At 41.2% G+C, this 17889-nt stretch overlaps 3 protein-coding genes across 3 annotated transcripts in view; 2 read left to right on the top strand and 1 right to left on the bottom strand.

The window, feature by feature from the left end:
- The window catches only part of susd6 (sushi domain containing 6), a 30567-nt gene extending 24478 nt beyond the window's left edge, over nt 1–6089 (bottom strand). Inside the window, exon 1 of the mRNA XM_070987138.1 lies at nt 5820–6089. The gene's annotated coding sequence lies outside the window, so the exon portion shown is untranslated. The remainder of the gene's footprint in view (nt 1–5819) is intronic.
- A 2963-nt stretch (nt 6090–9052) lies between these two features.
- On the top strand, nt 9053–12465 carry LOC139348195 (acyl-coenzyme A thioesterase 1-like). The gene is made up of 4 exons (XM_070988165.1): nt 9053–9129; nt 9889–10387; nt 10498–10700; nt 11140–12465. Exons 2-4 carry the CDS (start codon nt 9925–9927, stop codon nt 11734–11736), a joined length of 1263 nt encoding a protein of 420 aa, XP_070844266.1. The 5' UTR covers nt 9053–9129; nt 9889–9924; the 3' UTR covers nt 11737–12465.
- A 1736-nt stretch (nt 12466–14201) lies between these two features.
- On the top strand, nt 14202–17588 carry LOC139348196 (acyl-coenzyme A thioesterase 1-like). Its single transcript, XM_070988166.1, has 3 exons — nt 14202–14679; nt 14790–14992; nt 15432–17588. Exons 1-3 carry the CDS (start codon nt 14217–14219, stop codon nt 16020–16022), a joined length of 1257 nt encoding a protein of 418 aa, XP_070844267.1. The 5' UTR covers nt 14202–14216; the 3' UTR covers nt 16023–17588.
- The last annotated feature ends 301 nt before the right edge of the window (nt 17589–17889 follow it).

Here is a 17889-nt window from a genome sequence, read left to right on the forward strand (position 1 = left end):
GCAGCAGCAGTAGTAGCAGGAGGCTTCCTCTGATTTCCCCTCGATCCCCACATTTGGCTCTGCCACAAGATCTAACTAAATAAACCAGCCATTACACTCTGCTGTAGATGATGTAACAGGGAAACGGATCCCTGCTGCTGATGAGGTAGCAGCATTAGGACGAGAGAGGCTAAAAGTGTGCAAGAGAGTCAGCGCTGAACAAAACAGCGATTATAACTGCGACTTTTGTAAAAGTACCAATAGCCAGGAGAAGAGTTTCCCCAAGGAGCTGCATTTTACTGCAGCTTCATATTAAAAAAAAGGACAATTTTAATAGCTTTATGACTCTGACTGCTCCCTGGTGTTTGGACAGCACTGCCTATGAGCCAAAGTTGTGTGTATTTGATGTTTGTTCAATATTAGTTTCTTCATGCATTTATGAATGCGCAAAACAAAAACTTTTGTAGCAGGCCTTCCTCAAATGTAGCAAAAGAGTTATGATAAAGCGGGTAGAGTAATTCACAGCCGAATGATAAACAGATGTCTTACCGCCGTGTGCTCAGCTGTGATGCTACTCTGCCATATGCTGCAGATTGTTACAAGGGACAGAGTTTGATAGATACATTATGTAAACTCCATCAGATGCTACTTTCCAAAATATCTGCCATATTCTCTAGCTGCTAATATGGCCAACATACTGTATGACATGCAAACCATAAGCCTTAGTTGCTTATGCTTTGTTCCTTGCACCAGTTATTAGTGACTGCAGAAGAAGCTTTTGCTTCATCTGTCATGTTCATGTCTACCTTAAGTGATATCTAATCTACAGAGTGAATGTAAAATCAAACGCCGTGTTCCCAGAACAGCTGGACGACAGCGGAGAGGAGATAAAGAGTTACTGTGAGACACCTTTAAACAGCATCAGAGCAAGGAAAAATACATCCATATGCACACAGACAATAACACCCTCATCCTCTCTTCACAAAATCACTCCATGATACCGAATAGACTAACTTCCTAAAAGCATTTGTGGGTTGCTTGAGGGTATAGGACAAGACGCACACTGTCATTACGTAAATGAGATGCAGGTGCACATAGTCTAGGTCACATTGCTACACAGAGACTGGGAAGAAGGAGCAGTAGTTGCGTTTTGTAAGGAACTAGCATGCTGGCAAGCAGATATCCTCAAGAGAGGGCAGAGGGCCCATTACAGTTACACAAGGCTGCTGAGCTAATGGCTACAGTAATGGCATGGCTGCACTTAAAGCGCAGCGAATTTGATTGCAGATCCGCTACGTGGCCACTGGCAGTGCCACCAACGACCCGGAACTGCTGTAATGAGGGAAGTAGCTGTGGACACACATGCGCATACAGAACATGGTTGGGTGACAATGTATATACTGCATAAAGCTGAAAGTCACAAAGCCAAAGATGTAAGCAGCCACCCAAACATAGACAGTATGTATTTTAATAAGGAAGTTACATTTTAAATTACCAACGATCAAAATCATTTAAAAAATGGCAGAAATTTTCCAACACACATAAAAAGCAGAGCCCCCTACTGCCTGCCACCTTTCTAATGTCCACAAGTGTAGGATGGAGAGGCATACCTGCATGCAGTGCAGGTCAGTGGGAGAGAGTGACGCAAGTTGGTTTTGGCAGAACAGTTTGGGCACTGCATTGAGCCAAAGGGCAGACAGTCAAAAACACATGCAGGGGACCTGTGCCAGCCGTTTGATTCATAGACGTTTTCTCATTTGCTACACACCGCTGCTAATGCCTGGGTTACAGAGAGGCCCAATGTTAACTCAGATAATGTTCGTGCCAGATGAATGTCTTCGAAATATCAGCAAATAAAAGTCAAAGGCAGGAAAACAAACAAGTGTTTTGTTCAAAGGCGCTTGTTGGGATGTAAATAACCACTTGGGACTGCACTTAAAATGCAGGACTGACCTCCGGAGAGAGCGGAGGGCAGAGTATTGACCGGCCGGTATGTTTGTAAAGTGAAAACTTAAGCAGAATTAGCTTAATTGCTTTCGCACAAGAGCATCTGTGAAAGGAGAAAGTCATTAACGTTGTGCTAAGGTATCCCACAAAATACAGCATTCTAATCAGCTCGAACAAGCTAGCTCGGAGCCTTTTTTGTAGATCTTTTAATGCACTGTGCTCATGCATTTCATTGATTACTAATGCAGCACGCAGTTTGAAAATGGAAGAAAAAAAATACTTCAAGTTTTGGTGTCAACTTTCTAACTTGCAGCTGCGTGTGTATGTTTCCTGTTTGGCAGCACCGAAAATGCAAAGCTGGACACATCACATTAAAAACTGTGCTGCTATTTTAAACTTCAACAGATTTAGGTTCTGTTTCCTTGGTTCCTGGAACAAAATTCTGTTCAAAACCACATAAACAAACACTTCCTGCCAGCAGCTGCATGCAGCCAGGTAACATTAGCGTATCCAAATCACAGTTTAGGGCCTGTAATGACATTGGTGTGTGTACAGTCAAACAGTGCAAGTTTAAATAGCTATCAGTACCATTTCAAAGTCATTTTAAATGGCTGATATTCAAGCCATTATTGCATTACAACTACTCTCAGTTATATTAGTGTCACTGAAACAGGACAGATGACAGAATATGATGCATCTTATCAGACCTGAAGCACCCAACAAAGAGGCTATTAAAGGAATACAAAAAGGTCTTAAAGGTAAGGTCATCTAGACTGACTTAACAGATTTGATAAAGAACATGTTATGGCATGAAGCACAGCAGCCCGTGTGAACAGATGTTGCAAGAAGGGAAAACACTGCCTTGCATCATTAAAAGAAAAAGACATGTTCCTTGTTTCATATGAAATAAAGCTCTGTGTGGTTGGGACAAATTATTAATTAGAAGGTTAGTTACCAAAATATTATATATACAAATGTATTAATTATATAATGTACAATTTGGTGTACACCAATGGGGGTAACTTCAGGCATAACAAAGATGTGCCCTCCATATGATCTGACCTGGCATGATATTTGATTTCAACACAGCTTCTCGAAGTGGACATCTTCAGAGCAGCTTTGCTCTGGTTGTGGCGGCATTTCCTTCGTAAGAATGTCATTTCACACTGTCCTGTTCATCTGACTGTCTGATATTGAACAATATACTGTAGTGCCTCATCTGTAAAGTAGAACTAGCAACACCAGTTTCATTGGATGACTCGTCTTGCCTCTTCATGCACTTGTGGCAAATTTTTATAGAGCCACTGTCTCTTACAAAAAGTGAATATCAACAGTAACACTCAAATAAAACTAGAAATGAAATGGTTGATTGATAATCAATCTATCTTATGCTGCTTATCCAGGGTTGCGTTGAGGCCTATTTTGGTATAGCGGTTAAAGTCATTTATCAAGCAACAATGCTAAATTTACTAATTACAGCTAGTATTTTTGCCTCTGTTTTATATCTACTCAATGCATTTGGCTGTACAAATATAATGGCTAATGAAAATAATTGTTAGTTGCAGCCCTAAATGACATTTCTAAGAATAGCAATGCTATTTGCCAGTTGTGTAAGTCATGCTTCAACCCACTGCAATAAGACAGTAGAGGTTTTTACAGCATACATACTTGGTCTGGTTAGTCCACCACTTTGGGAAAAAACTATGCAACTCTCCACTTCAGACACCAGTGAGACGACCAGCCAGCCAGCAGGCTGCTACTGCAGTTTTTCAGCTGCCCGGGGCTCCTGGAATGCAAAGGGAGCCAAGGAGAGCAGCAGCACAGGCATGTGGTCCGGGAACAGAGAGCACTCAGTATGCCAAAGAAACAGCCGGGAGGAGATTTCCACCCGATAGGCCCCAATGCTACTGCTGATGGTAGAGCCCGTCTGAGCCTGCGGAGGGAGCCCAGAGATGGGGCTCTGCATGGCAGCACAGAAAGGACCCTTTGTTATGAAGTATTATGTAGTGTTAAGCCCCACAGCACCCGAGCATCCCTCTGTACTGCCGCAAGGAAGGGGGGCAGAAACAGACAGAAAGATGGAGAAGAGAAAGAGAGTGGAAAGTAAAAACATAAGGAGAAGCACACTAAAAATGAAACACTGTCATGTTATGTTGACAGTGGTGAAAGGTAGGGAAATCTGAGAATGGGACTGAAACCAAATGGAGTGTTCCTATCTTTACTCACAAGATGTTTTCTCCAAACTATGTTGTCAAACAGAAAAAGCCTCTGAATGCTGGACTGAGAGTTATAAAAATCTCACTGCAGCAACACAATGGGTTTTAAATTGAGAACCATTAAGGCTGCACATTGTATATCTGCCAGTTCCTCTGTGAAAGCCGGGGTGTGTACAATGTGTCAAAACAAAACGCGCCAATCTAAACAATGGGAGTCAAATGAGTGATTGTGACACTTAGAAAATTTAATCAGTTCCGCAAAGAAAAACATATTTTGGATTGAATCAAGCCATAAAAAAGAGCTCATACTGTGCAGAAAAACAAGCTGCGTCTAAATATTTACTGGGTTTGGCGAACAATAAAAATAAAGTAGAACAGAAATATAGAATTTAAAAGCATAAAACGTCAGGAAATAACTGAAGCAGGCACAGTGTTGTGCAATATAGATAAAATCCTAGAACATTTTATGGTAAATGCACCTTTGTGTGATAATACAGTTAATACCCTGACACATAAAATCCAAAGCAGGGATAGTTATCACAGAAGGATTGTGTGGCAAATTCTGACATGATAAATCTATATTGTCTCACAGAATACATTATATATTCCACAACAACAACAACAACAACATGCGGTGCACCAAGATATGATCAAAACACTAGTCAGTCCTACCTTGATACCTTCCTCTCCCTGAATTTATAGGTCTCTCACAATGTTTTGAGCTTTGTTCTCCATTATGATGATAAGCAGCAGCTCACATTTGGACTTCCCTGCCCTTTGCTATGTGAAGTGTCACGTCTTATCCTACGCAGCTAACAGGAAACGACTCAAAACTTTTACTGGAACAGGCGCGATGACTGTAGGAAATTACAGTGTTGGGCTGCACTCAGCAGAGAGAGACCCTCCACGCTGATACACCCCTGCAACTCCATGAAACGTGGACAACTGGCTTCATAGCAGCTCTAAAGCAGAGTCACACGCTTCGACACGTGCAACAACTGTACTGCGAGCCATTTAAACAAAGAGTGTGGTGGGCTGCCAGGACGACACACACACACACACACACACACACACAGTTGGACAAAAACAAAGACAAAACCAAAGCAAACCCATTCTAACACAGAAACACATACAATTGCTCGAGCTTTGTTTCAGTTAGTCTGATGTTTATACGCCGTATGTGAGACAGACGTTATGCGACAACGTTTTTTAGCCGTGAGAGCAGCTGCGTTGCACTTATTATTTGTTCACATGACCAAACTGTAACGACACAGATTTTAAGTGTTAACGAGCTAGCTTCTAGAGCCGGTTATCTTCCTTATTGTATCTCTAAGCACTTTGTCAAACAAGGGATGTTAGCTGGTGAAGACTTACAGCCAACTGAATGCGGCAGACCTGTCATAATTTAGGTTAGTTACCTCAACGTTAACGGTTATCAACGTTTGTGGCTGATCATGACTAGCTTAATTAACACACTTCGTTAGGTTAGTTGACAAACACAAAACTGACATTTTTCTTATTGAGAAAACTGCTAAACGTAGCTCTAGCTTGGGCCACTTGTTTCCTGTTTTTAATTATAAAGCCAACAAACACAGGCGGAAGAGAGAAAGAGAAAGACAGCAGGAGACCTCGTAGTGGCCTATGTGTGCTTAGCTTGCGAAAAAAAAACAGACTCACCAACGTAAAGGTTACCAGCGGCGAGCCCTCCTCTCACGGCTTCACATTCGAGGCATTAACGGTCGTCAAAACGGCTACACCCAAAGCAGAATGTGGCACGGTAATATAAAAAAACTAATGTCTTCGTCGTCTACTTCCGTCAGCACTGCTGTGTTGTTCCTCGTCCTCGGCTCGCCAGCTCTTTATTCTAGGTGTGCGGAAACAGTCGCTGTGAGAACTCTAGCAGCTGCCTCGCTCTCGCGCGGTCTCCATGGCTACTCCGTTAAAAGGGCGGATCCTAATCTGTCAAGCCAACCACAAGGCTCGATTTCAAAATAAAAGCACAGAATTTTGCGGAGAGAGACAAAAGAATGTACAAAAAAGAAAAATACACAAAAATTCAGAACAATAAATAACCCAGATACTAAAAAATACACGGATTATGATGTATGTGCCGTAATAGCGGATTTCCCAGATATGTACAGGTATACTGTGTGATTATCTGCTGAATTTTAGCTGCTGAATGACTGGGACGCCAAGATGTAATAATGGAAATGAAAAAAAGTGGATAAACGACCTCCAGTCGGTGATCCTTATGAGACAATCAACCGTTTATATAAAGAAAACAAATTTGCAGAGAATACAATTATCTTTATCAAATTACCTCTTGTACAGTGACAAAAACAGCCACTTATTTTTCTCGATTTTCTCATTTTGTCACCATACTCCATCACCATTTAATATTCATCATGAAAATGAATGTGATTATGTCATGTAGGCCTAAAATTCAAAATCTAAAATACAAAATAGTCCATGTTTTATGATGTGCTTTTTGTCTGCTTCATGAAGAAAAGGGATTTGTTTGCTCATGTAATTCAAATTTTCTAGCTCTCTAGTCCCTCTTGATAAGTGTTTTAATGTCAGACATCGGATGCCTGTCTCCATCCTGATTGGTGTTGATGGACTGTGTAAACACCAGGGACAAAGAGGGAAATAAATTCAAGACTTTATTGTTGTATTCCTGACGAAGTCTAATATGCTGCATTTTATGAATTTAACAGAATGTTGTCAACCAAACCGAACTAAAATGCTTATCTGCCAGCACCTATAGCTGCACCATCTGAAAGGTTCTTACTGTGATTTCAGTATCTCTTTAATCTCTGACAGTTCACACAAAGTCTTGGTTGTTGCCTCGAGGATGTTTCACTGCATCCTCTGATGTGGTTTTCATTTGTGGCTGTTGCCGCTGAAGAGGGCGCATCATCTCAGTGTGCATATGCATTAGATATACACTTAGATGAATAGTTGTTGAAACCAAAAGGTGATAAATGAATTGACACATGAGCTAAATGTGCTCATACAGAATGGGTACCTTTCATTACATAATGTACAGTTCCGCACTGCATTTGCACAAAGTGCCTGCAGATGGAAGATAGAAGAAAACAAGTGGGTGGAAATGTTACTTTCATTCACTCAGAGGGGAGAAAAAGTGAGATCTCTCATCGTACTGAACTGTAGTTCATGCTGTACTGTGACCTTGCAAAACATAATGCGTCATTGCGGAGAAATATCAAAAGAGGCAGTCACATATTTCTGAAATCCCTATCCCATACCCTCTCTCCTAAAGCTAGAGGTCAGAAAACATTTAATCAATCATGTCATCCACACATGAGGAGTAGTTGTTCCATAGAAAATTAATGGGTTATATAGGGAAGCTATGACATCCAAATAGGGTTTATGATTGAGAAATGCTAACTAGGATGATATAAACTGGCTTGAGAGTGAAGATGATTTCATCAGTATCATGCAGTAACCTGTCCTTTACCCTCTTAGTCAGACACAGTGTCTAGAACATTTTATGGGGCTTACACTGCCTTTAAGAAACTACACTCAAATTAATATTTAGCAAGCAGAAGCAAGCTTTTTTTATGGTGTAACATTTTATTGACAAGAATTTGTATGGCTCATAGACTTTAATGAAGGTATTCTTGATATATACAGTATATTTAATTTACAGCTTTATCTATGTTGTCCTTCTACTTTTATGTATTTCATGTACTATCCTTCATATGTTGACCAAAATAATATGTCTGTTTACTCGTTATGATGTTATTGCACTTAGCAAATGGTGCAAAGGTCCTCTCCAGTCATATAAATCCTTTCATGCAAAGCAGGAAGGAAACTTGAGCTTGTAAATTCATAGCCCATGACTAAGAGGCGCTCCTGTAAGTGTAAAAAGTCTTTATGTCCAAAAGCAGATCGCCTTTAGCTGATTTCATTGGCACAAACTCTGTCAGATGTTTACAAGTTTGTCAATTCTACATGGGTGTTATTAAATCCACGTTTACTTTCACTTTCTCCAGTTCCAATTAAACCTGGCTCCCTGCCTAATCTCCGTTACCACCCCAACATTGTCTTAATTTCCCCCCTTCGTCTACGGTTTGGAAGTCCTGGCACTGACCAACCACTAATTAAGAGGATAAAACTCCTGCTAAACACCTTGACATGTCATTGAGTCCTGTAAAGAACCTCTGACAGGACACACGCAGGTCTTCCCTGGGGATAAACAAGAGGCATCTGAGGCCATTCTTCGACCATTTTGCTCATTAATTCAAACAGGCCATGTGCAGCAAGGTGGTCCAACATCTTATCAAATTATCTATTCCATCGGGTGAACATGTGCTGTAAATGATTTTCCTGTCATGTACTCTTCTTGTCTTACTGTGCTCATGATGATAACTCTAGGGCATACTCCAAATATAATATACTGTGTAAATTAAACGTTTCCCTTGTGCAGGAAGGACGTGTTAACCTTTCAAGCGTTCACACATTTTAACACTGTACGCCAAGGCTGACATCTAGTGGCCTCTTTACCTTCCTACATACATGTACAGGCTCTTAAGTGGATCATATTTGTTACCAAATAATATTTCTCGGTCACTGAAAATTTGAAAGAACACGTTCATTAAAAAATTAATTAATACAATGTTTATTTATTTTGTCTCACTCACGACCTGATTTTAAGGGCCGACTGCTAAAATGTGGACCATTTCATTCCAGCTACAGGGGGTTTTAAGCTGTGCTGTCCTGAAACCAACATAAATTTAACTTGGGATTGCAATTATAATACACATAATCGAAATTAATTATCTATTATATGATGGGGTACACTCACAAGACAAATAAACGAACAAACAAACACCAAACGCAGGTAATTTAAAAATGATCCCCCTCTTCAGTGGCAAAGTGGTTGCGTCCAATTGCTCCGTATGTGCCGCTTTCATGTCCGTGTTTATTTTCCATGATAAAGAAGAGATCCAGGGGTGTACAGGTATGCCTTTCTGTTCCTTTCTGGCTGGTAGGACATAATATATTGTTGGCATTGGCATTTTTTGGCATTTATAGTTTGACCCAAATTAGTATATAGTTTGTTCGAGACAACGTCGGTAAGCAAAAGACAAGGCGAAAATCAAGCTTAAATTTGCTGACGTTACTTTGAGCTAAATAGCTAGTTAATTAAGCTAACTGTATATGCAAATGAGGAGCTCATCAATGGTGTAAAGTTAGCTTTCATGTTTTGCTCGCTAGCTGCTCGTGTCTTGTTGCTTATGCAGAGTTGTGAGCTGTGTTAATCAAACATGACCTTTCACCCAGTCAGACATGGAGTGTCCCTGAATGCACTCTCACCTTCATTTTCCGTCAGCTACTCTCGAGCACGTTGTCAGTATAAGGCCATTGTCATTGTAGTTATTGTCTCAGTGAGTCATGTCTGTGCAGGATAACTATCAGTGCTTTCCGCTATTTGTTGCAGAATATATTATGTTTATGACCTGACTGTGAATATTTTGTGCATATTTTCTATATTATTTTGTGCAATCTACTGTTCTGAGTTCTGTGAATTTCAGTACTTTCATAAATGTCTCTGCCCTAATTGAAAATAGATGAGTGCAGATGTTGTGATTGTAAATTATGCATGCATGAGCTCAGGTACATGCGTCACTCTAAAGATCACTGGTTATTGGCGCACATCCAAGCAGCAAAGCCTTTCAGTAACACTTGACACTCATTTAATATTTGATTTCCCTGACAGTTGTACTGACGGCATAGCTGTATCACAGTAAAGGGAATGGACATGGCCTCCTCACAGATTCGCCTGAAAATTCTCCCCAGCGCTCGTTGTCTCTTCAATAATCGGGTGCAGATAAAAGTAGAGGGACTTGCTCCTCACAAACCAGTTGAACTGAGGTCCAGACTGGTGGATGACAGAGGGGTGATTTTCAAGGCTGCGGCCCAGTACAAAGCGGATGAAAGTGGCCAGGTGGACGTCTGCCGTGCGCCCTCTCTGGGAGGAAGTTACACCGGAGTGGAGCCTATGGGTTTGTTTTGGTCCTTGGCACCAGAGACCCCGCACACTAAATTTCTGAAGAAGAATGTGCTCAGCCCAATCCTGGTGGAGATAGAAGCGCTGAGTGGAGAGACCGGCAAGCTGTTAGCCTCTGAAACCAACGAGAGAGGGTTCATGGTAGAGGGGATGAAGAGAATACCTGTGGAAACGGGAAGAATTCGAGGAGTCCTCTTCGTACCACCAGGTTAGTTGTGTACTGTGAGCAATGAGTGCTGAGGAAGATCTATAGAAGTCTGAGAGAAGTGGGTATTCTATTCAACTTTCTCTCCCTTTTTATTCTCTTCTTTTCACCAGGAAAGGGCCCATTCCCAGGAATAGTGGATATGTACACATTTGGTGGAGGTCTTACTGAGCCCAGAGCCAGCCTCCTGGCAAGTAATGGCTTTGCTGTTCTGGCACTGGCCTATTTAGGCTACAAGGGTTTACCAAAAAACCCAGACAGCTTGGATTTTGAGTACTTTGAAGAGGCTGTGACATATTTCAGGACACAGCCAGAGGTTAGTAGTCGATCTGTTTTATCCCCACATGTGATGTTTACAATGTGTCAGAGATAAAAGCCCATATTTACATCTACTGTGTTAATGTTGCTATCTGCCGTCTACTTTTACTTTTTTCTTTAAGGTACTTCTAGAGCTGAAATGATCAGTTAATTAATCCACTAGTCAATGGACAGATAATTGATGTGCAGCCAAATATTCTTAAGTTCCTGCTTCCTGCTTCTGATAATTTATGATAATAAATTGAATGTCTTCAGGCTTCAGAGTGTTTGTCTAAGGCAGGGAAACTGAAGATGACACCTTGGGCTTTAGGAATTTTTAACGGACATTTTCAGCATTTTCTGACGTGTTTTAAAGTGAAACTATTGATGCATTACTCTGGTTTATTTAAGCTTAGCTATACCAAAGAAGACCACTAACACGGTGACTCTCTGTGCAGGTTAAAGGTCCTGGGATTGGCATCATATCAATCTCGCACAGTGGCTGTATGGCTGTGGCAATGTCCTCCTTCCTCTCTGGCATCTCAGCGGTCGTCTGCATTAATGGTTGTGTTGCAAATACTGTGCTTCCCTTACGCTACAAGGACATTGTTATACCTAAACTTACCCCTAACGTGAAGAATTGGAAAGTCACAGACTCTGGGCTTGTTGACATACGCGATTCCACACCAGACCCCATCTTGGAAGAGAACAGGGCGTCATTGTTTCCAATTGAACGTGCCAGCTGCCAGTTCCTGTTTGCCGTTTCTGAAGATGACCATAACTGGAACAGTGCGCTTTTTGCCAAGCGGGCTGCTGAAATTCTGAGAAATAACGGCAAAGATTCTTTTAAGGTGGTAACATATCCTAAAGCTGGACACTTTTTGGAAGTCCCTTACATGCCGCACTGTCCATCCACGTTTCATGCAGCAGTAGGGAGGGATGTGGTGTTTGGTGGGGAGCCAAAAGTCAACTCTGAAGCTCAGCTGGACCTGTGGGAAAAAGTCTTGGAGTTCTTCAAGAGCCACTTGGGCAACAAGCGCACTGCTTCGCTTTGACTTTAGGTTCTAATGAATAAAGTTGTAAAAGAGGTATTAAACAACACTGTATAAGCATTCCTGTGATGAAGCTTTGGTTTAATGACGTTTCTAAACCAGAAACAAACTCGGCATGCCTTGTTTCCAACTGTGAATAAGCTTCAGTGTGCCATGGGTCACATGACACAAAAGCATGTATTCAGACAAGATTCTCTCTGGCAGCAGATATTTACGATCATGAAGTGGAGTTAATACTTCTAATTCATTCAAGGGAGCATGCACTAAGCCAGGTGCCTGGAACTGAGGCCACTAAATGGAATGCAGCCATCATTACTGTTATTAATTACTGCAGTGACATATGTCTGCTGTGACAACGACCTACACAACATAATGTATCGATAACTAATCATCTGTGATAAATGAAGCTCATTGTGTGCCTCAATGTCAAATGCAGTACTATCATTCTGAATTCTTCGTGTCTCTGATAACAGTTTTATTCTTTTGTTTGAGCTTGGAAAAGGGCTAATGATTAAGTGTTGTGTTTACTTGACCTTGAGTGGCGTTATTATATTGTGATTGTTAAAAAAAAAAATTTACTGCACAAACATCTATAAAAACTAAATGAGTGTCCGGTGATTACATTGAACATTAATATGACCGTTTTCTATGTGACTCTGTATACATTTGCCTCATCCTGATTTGTACTGATTGATATTAAAAATATTCTTATTAATAAAAGTGAAGAATGATTGCATCAGCATGTTTCAGCCTGTCACTATCGAGCCTCCTCTTACACCAGTTTTATAACACTGGTTTATTTGTCTCCCAGAATTAAGTTTGTGCAAATGTTGGCATCTAGTGGCAGCTCAGCCTTCCTGCATTTATCTCTGACGTTTCCTACACACACTAAATGTGAGATATTTTTTGTCAGATACAATATAATGTGAAGCAGACAGGAAAGAGAGCTTTCATGATGAAAGATTGTGAAAGTAAAGCATGCATTTTAAACAGTGTTAATCCCACTGTTGCTGTTTTGGTCCCATATTAAAGTTCAAAACCTTGGAAGTGCTGTTGCCTGTTTCAAAGGGAACTGAATTTACTTTGATGATTCAAGTGTTTTCTCTGGGGTTTTATTAACAATGTAGCCTGCATAAAAAAAAAGGAGTTTAATATTGAAGAAGGAGACAAAGACGACCCCTCCCACCACATCCAACTTTATCAAGACAGCCATGCATGACATCTTTCTAAATCACATGATGCAGGAAGTCAAGTCTTACCATCAGTAAAATGCCTTTTTTATTTATTCATGTTCTTATTTTGCACTATAATAGTCATTATTCTGAAACATGATGATTCTAGTCCAGTTCCACAGAGGTTTCTTTCACAGTGCTTCTGTTGACTTGCTCACATTAAAGAAATCCATCTTTGGAATAAGTCATTCTTTCATTCTCACACCTTCACGTGCGGACCCCGAGCTGTTTCTCAACAATGGCTCCAAGCAGACCACTATGGACCCGCTGTGATGGATTAAAACAAAGCCATTTATACGATGTCGTGGGCTCCCCACACCACTCAGTCTACCAATAAACAGCGTCTGACAGTGCGACTGGCAGTGGGAGTAACAGCCTGACAGACTCAATCTGCTTTAACGGACGGCGAGAGGTGATGCTGGTGTGTTCCCGCCGCTGCAAGCTTCCTTCACGGAATGGACACTTGGCAACCCGGTGTGGTTTTAGGTGCACCGGGTGTCAGAGAGCAGCATCCAGCCAGGCTCCCTGCGCACGGATTTCTTTCCATGCATCCGATTTGGGGAATGATGGGACCTGCATCCTCAGCTGGTTATTTCTCTGTGCTCTGATGTATGATTCTTACACCATGTTTTTTCCTAATGCAACATATTTACCGGCAGAACATCACCTCATCGCTGGCATCTGCGCGCATTGCCTACCTGCGCCCATCTTACATCTCCACTGACATCTCTGCATAGCATTTTGTAGATTTTTCTTGCAAGCCATCATCATCATCATCATCATCATCATCATCATCCCCACAAGTAGCCCAGTGGTGGTAAGAAATGCCCCAGCATGTCTGTGCAGGATAACTATCAGTGCTTTCCTCTATTTGTTGCAGAATATAATATGTTTATGACTTGACTGTGAATATTTTGTGCCCAGGCTCCAGACACTCCTCATGGCACACGTGTAAAACAAATTGTAAAAATAGAAAACAAGGTTTGTGGCATTTGAGGCAATCTACTGTTCTAAGTTCTGTGAAATTCAGTACTTTCATAAATGTCTCTGCCCTAATTGAAAGTAGGTGAGTGCAGATGTTATAGTTATTAATTATGCATGCATGAGCTCAGGTACATGCGTCACTCTAAAGATCACTGGTTATTGGTGCACTTCCTTGCAGCAAAGCTTCTCAGTAACACTTGACATTCATTTAATATTTGATTTCCCTGACAGTTGTACTGACGGCATAGCTGTATCACAGTAAAGGGAATGGACATGGCCTCCTCACAGATTCGCCTGAAAATTCTCCCCAGCGCTCGTTGTCTCTTCAATAATCGGGTGCAGATAAAAGTAGAGGGACTTGCTCCTCACAAACCAGTTGAACTGAGGTCCAGACTGGTGGATGACAGAGGGGTGATTTTCAAGGCTGCGGCCCAGTACAAAGCGGATGAAAGTGGCCAGGTGGACGTCTGCCGTGCGCCCTCTCTGGGAGGAAGTTACACCGGAGTGGAGCCTATGGGTTTGTTTTGGTCCTTGGCACCAGAGACCCCGCACACTAAATTTCTGAAGAAGAATGTGCTCAGCCCAATCCTGGTGGAGATAGAAGCGCTGAGTGGAGAGACCGGCAAGCTGTTAGCCTCTGAAACCAACGAGAGAGGGTTCATGGTAGAGGGGATGAAGAGAATACCTGTGGAAACGGGAAGAATTCGAGGAGTCCTCTTCGTACCACCAGGTTAGTTGTGTACTGTGAGCAATGAGCGCTGAGGAAGATCCATAGAAGTCTGAGAGATGTGGGTATTCTATTCAACTTTCTCTCCCTTTTTATTCTCTTCTTTTCACCAGGAAAGGGCCCATTCCCAGGAATAGTGGATATGTACACACTTGGTGGAGGTCTTACTGAGCCCAGAGCCAGCCTCCTGGCAAGTAATGGCTTTGCTGTTCTGGCACTGGCCTATTTAGGCTACAAGGGTTTACCAAAAAACCCAGACAGCTTGGATTTGGAATACTTTGAAGAGGCTGTGACATATCTCAGGACACAGCCAGAGGTTAGTAGTCGATCTGTTTTATCCCCACATGTGATGTTTACAATGTGTCAGAGATAAAAGCCCATATTTATATCTACTGTGTTAATGTTGCTATCTGCCGTCTACTTTTACTTTTTTCTTTAAGGTACTTCTAGAGCTAAAATGATCAGTTAATTAATCCACTAGTCAATGGACAGATAATTGATGTGCAGCCAAATATTCTTAAGTTCCTGCTTCCTGCTTCTGATAATTTATGATAATAAATTGAATGTCTTCAGGCTTCAGAGTGTTTGTCTAAGGCAGGGAAACTGAAGATGACACCTCGGGCTATAGGAATTTTTAACGGACATTTTCAGCATTTTCTGACGTGTTTTAAAGTGAAACTATTGATGCATTACTCTGGTTTATTTAAGCTTAGCTATACCAAAGAAGATCACTAACACGGTAACTCTCTGTGCAGGTTAAAGGTCCTGGGATTGGCATCATATCAATCTCGCACAGTGGCTGTATGGCTGTGGCAATGTCCTCCTTCCTCCCTGGCATCTCAGCGACCGTCTGCATTAATGCTTGCATTGCAAACATTGTGTTTCCGATACGCTACAAGGACATTGTTATACCTCCAATTAGACCTGACATGAAGAATTGGAAAGTCACAGACTCTGGGCTTGTTGACATACGCGATGTCACACCAGACCCCATCGTGGAAGAGAACAGGGCGTCATTGTTTCCAATTGAACGTGCCAGCTGCCAGTTCCTGTTTGCCGTTTCTGAAGATGACCATAACTGGAACAGTGCGCTTTTTGCCAAGCGGGCTGCTGAAATTCTGAGAAATCACGGCAAAGATTCTTTTAAGGTGATAACATATCCTAAAGCTGGACACATTTTGGAAGTCCCTTACATGCCGCACTGTCCATCCACATTTCATGCAGCAGTAGGGAGGGATGTGGTGTTTGGTGGGGAGCCAAAAGCCCACTCTGAAGCTCAGCTGGACCTGTGGGAAAAAGTCTTGGAGTTCTTCAAGAGCCACTTGGGCAACAAGAGCACTTGTTAGCAAGCAATGCTGAATCAAGTGCATCAAGCTCCCATCCATAGCTATGCTTCGCTTTGCCTTTAGGTTCTAATGAATGAAGTTGTAAAAGAGGTATTAAACAACACTGTATAAGCATTCCTGTGATGAAGCTTTGGTTTAATGACGTTTCTAAACCAGAAACAAACTCGGCATGCCTTGTTTCCAACTGTGAATAAGCTTCAGTGTGCCATGGGTCACATGACACAAAAGCATGTATTCAGACAAGATTCTCTTTGGCAGCAGATATTTACGATCATGAAGTGGAGTTAATACTTCTAATTCATTCAAGGGAGCATGCACTAAGCCAGGTGCCTGGAACTGAGGCTACTAAATGGAATGCAGCCATCATTACTGTTATTAATTACTGCAGTGACATATGTCTGCTGTGGCAACGACCTGCACAACATAATGTATCGATAACTAATCATCTGTGATAAATGAAGCTCATTGTGTGCCTCAATGTCAAATGCAGTGCTGTTGTAGCAAGCCCACTTTGTTTTGTGCTTGCTGTCTCTCATTTTGTCCACCAGAGGGCAGCTTGCATGGTTTATAGGTTAATATTGAAAAACGAATATCTGCTTTAGATACATTTTTTGACATGATGTCCTTATGTATAAATTTCATGATTTTGGTTGCTTCAAAGAAAATGTCATTTCATCTGCTTTTATATGTATATTTTCACCTGTTTTGGAGGTAATGGTTCTGTTTCTAAATAGTGAGATTTATTCTGAAGAACAGTACCTCCTACTTCCTTCCTATGTTGTATTGCCGGGAAAAAACAAAGCCACTTGACTATGGCATAAATGAGTTAGCGGTAAAACGCTAAAAGTTTAAGGTAGGCTAAAACAAAGGAAAATAAGGTAACAAAGCAGAAACGGCAACTTAATGATAAAATGTCAAAGGTTTGTGTATCCTAGCAACCCTCGAGGAGGCACAAGGTTGGTGTGCCTTGTGCTTATGGTCATTGATTATTTGTGGATTTGTGTCTGAAAATATGTTAACTGTTGCCCGCGTTTTTTTTGTTTTGTTTTTTTTGTGAATTGGCGGTGCATTGCGTGGTCTAAGGCTGAGTTGTCTTGGCTGAGTACTGTGATTATTTACCATTTATTATAGACACAAGTGGAAACAGAAATGTAATTGCTTTGTTTTTCTTTGTTTTGTCAGTTCTCACATTGGTTTATGGAGGTGGTTTGTGAAACAGCAATAAATGTTAAAACCACCAGTTGAGTCTCTTTTGGCGGGTATGCTACAACTGTCATTCTGAATTTTCCGTGTCTCTGATAACAGTTTTATTCTTTTGTTTGAGCTTGGAAAAGGGCTAATGATTAAGTGTTGTGTTTTCTTGACTTAGAGTGGCATTATTATATTGTAACTGTTAAAAAAATATTTTGCTCTACAAACAGATTTTTAAAAACTAAATGAGTGTCCGGTGATTACACTGAACATTGATATGACCATTTTCTATGTGATTTTGTATACATTTGCCTCATCCTGATTTGTACTGATGGTGTTAAAATGTTGTTATTAATAAAAGTGAAGAATGATTGCATCAGCATGTTTCAGCCTGTCACTATCGAGCCTCCTCTTACACCAGTTTTATAACACTGGTTTATTTGTCTCCCAGAATTAAGTTTGTGCAAATGTTGGCATCTAGTGGCAGCTCAGCCTTCCTGCATTTATCTCTGATGTTTCCTACACACACCAAATGTGAGATATTTTTTGTCAGATACAATATAATGTGAAGCAGACAGGAAAGAGAGCTTTCATGATGAAATATTGTGAAAGTAAAGCATGCATTTTAAACAGTGTTAATCCCACTGTTGCTGTTTTGGTCCCATATTAAAGTTCA

Source organism: Chaetodon trifascialis, chromosome 19, assembly GCF_039877785.1.
Source record: "Chaetodon trifascialis isolate fChaTrf1 chromosome 19, fChaTrf1.hap1, whole genome shotgun sequence".
Classification (NCBI taxonomy): domain Eukaryota; kingdom Metazoa; phylum Chordata; class Actinopteri; order Chaetodontiformes; family Chaetodontidae; genus Chaetodon; species Chaetodon trifascialis.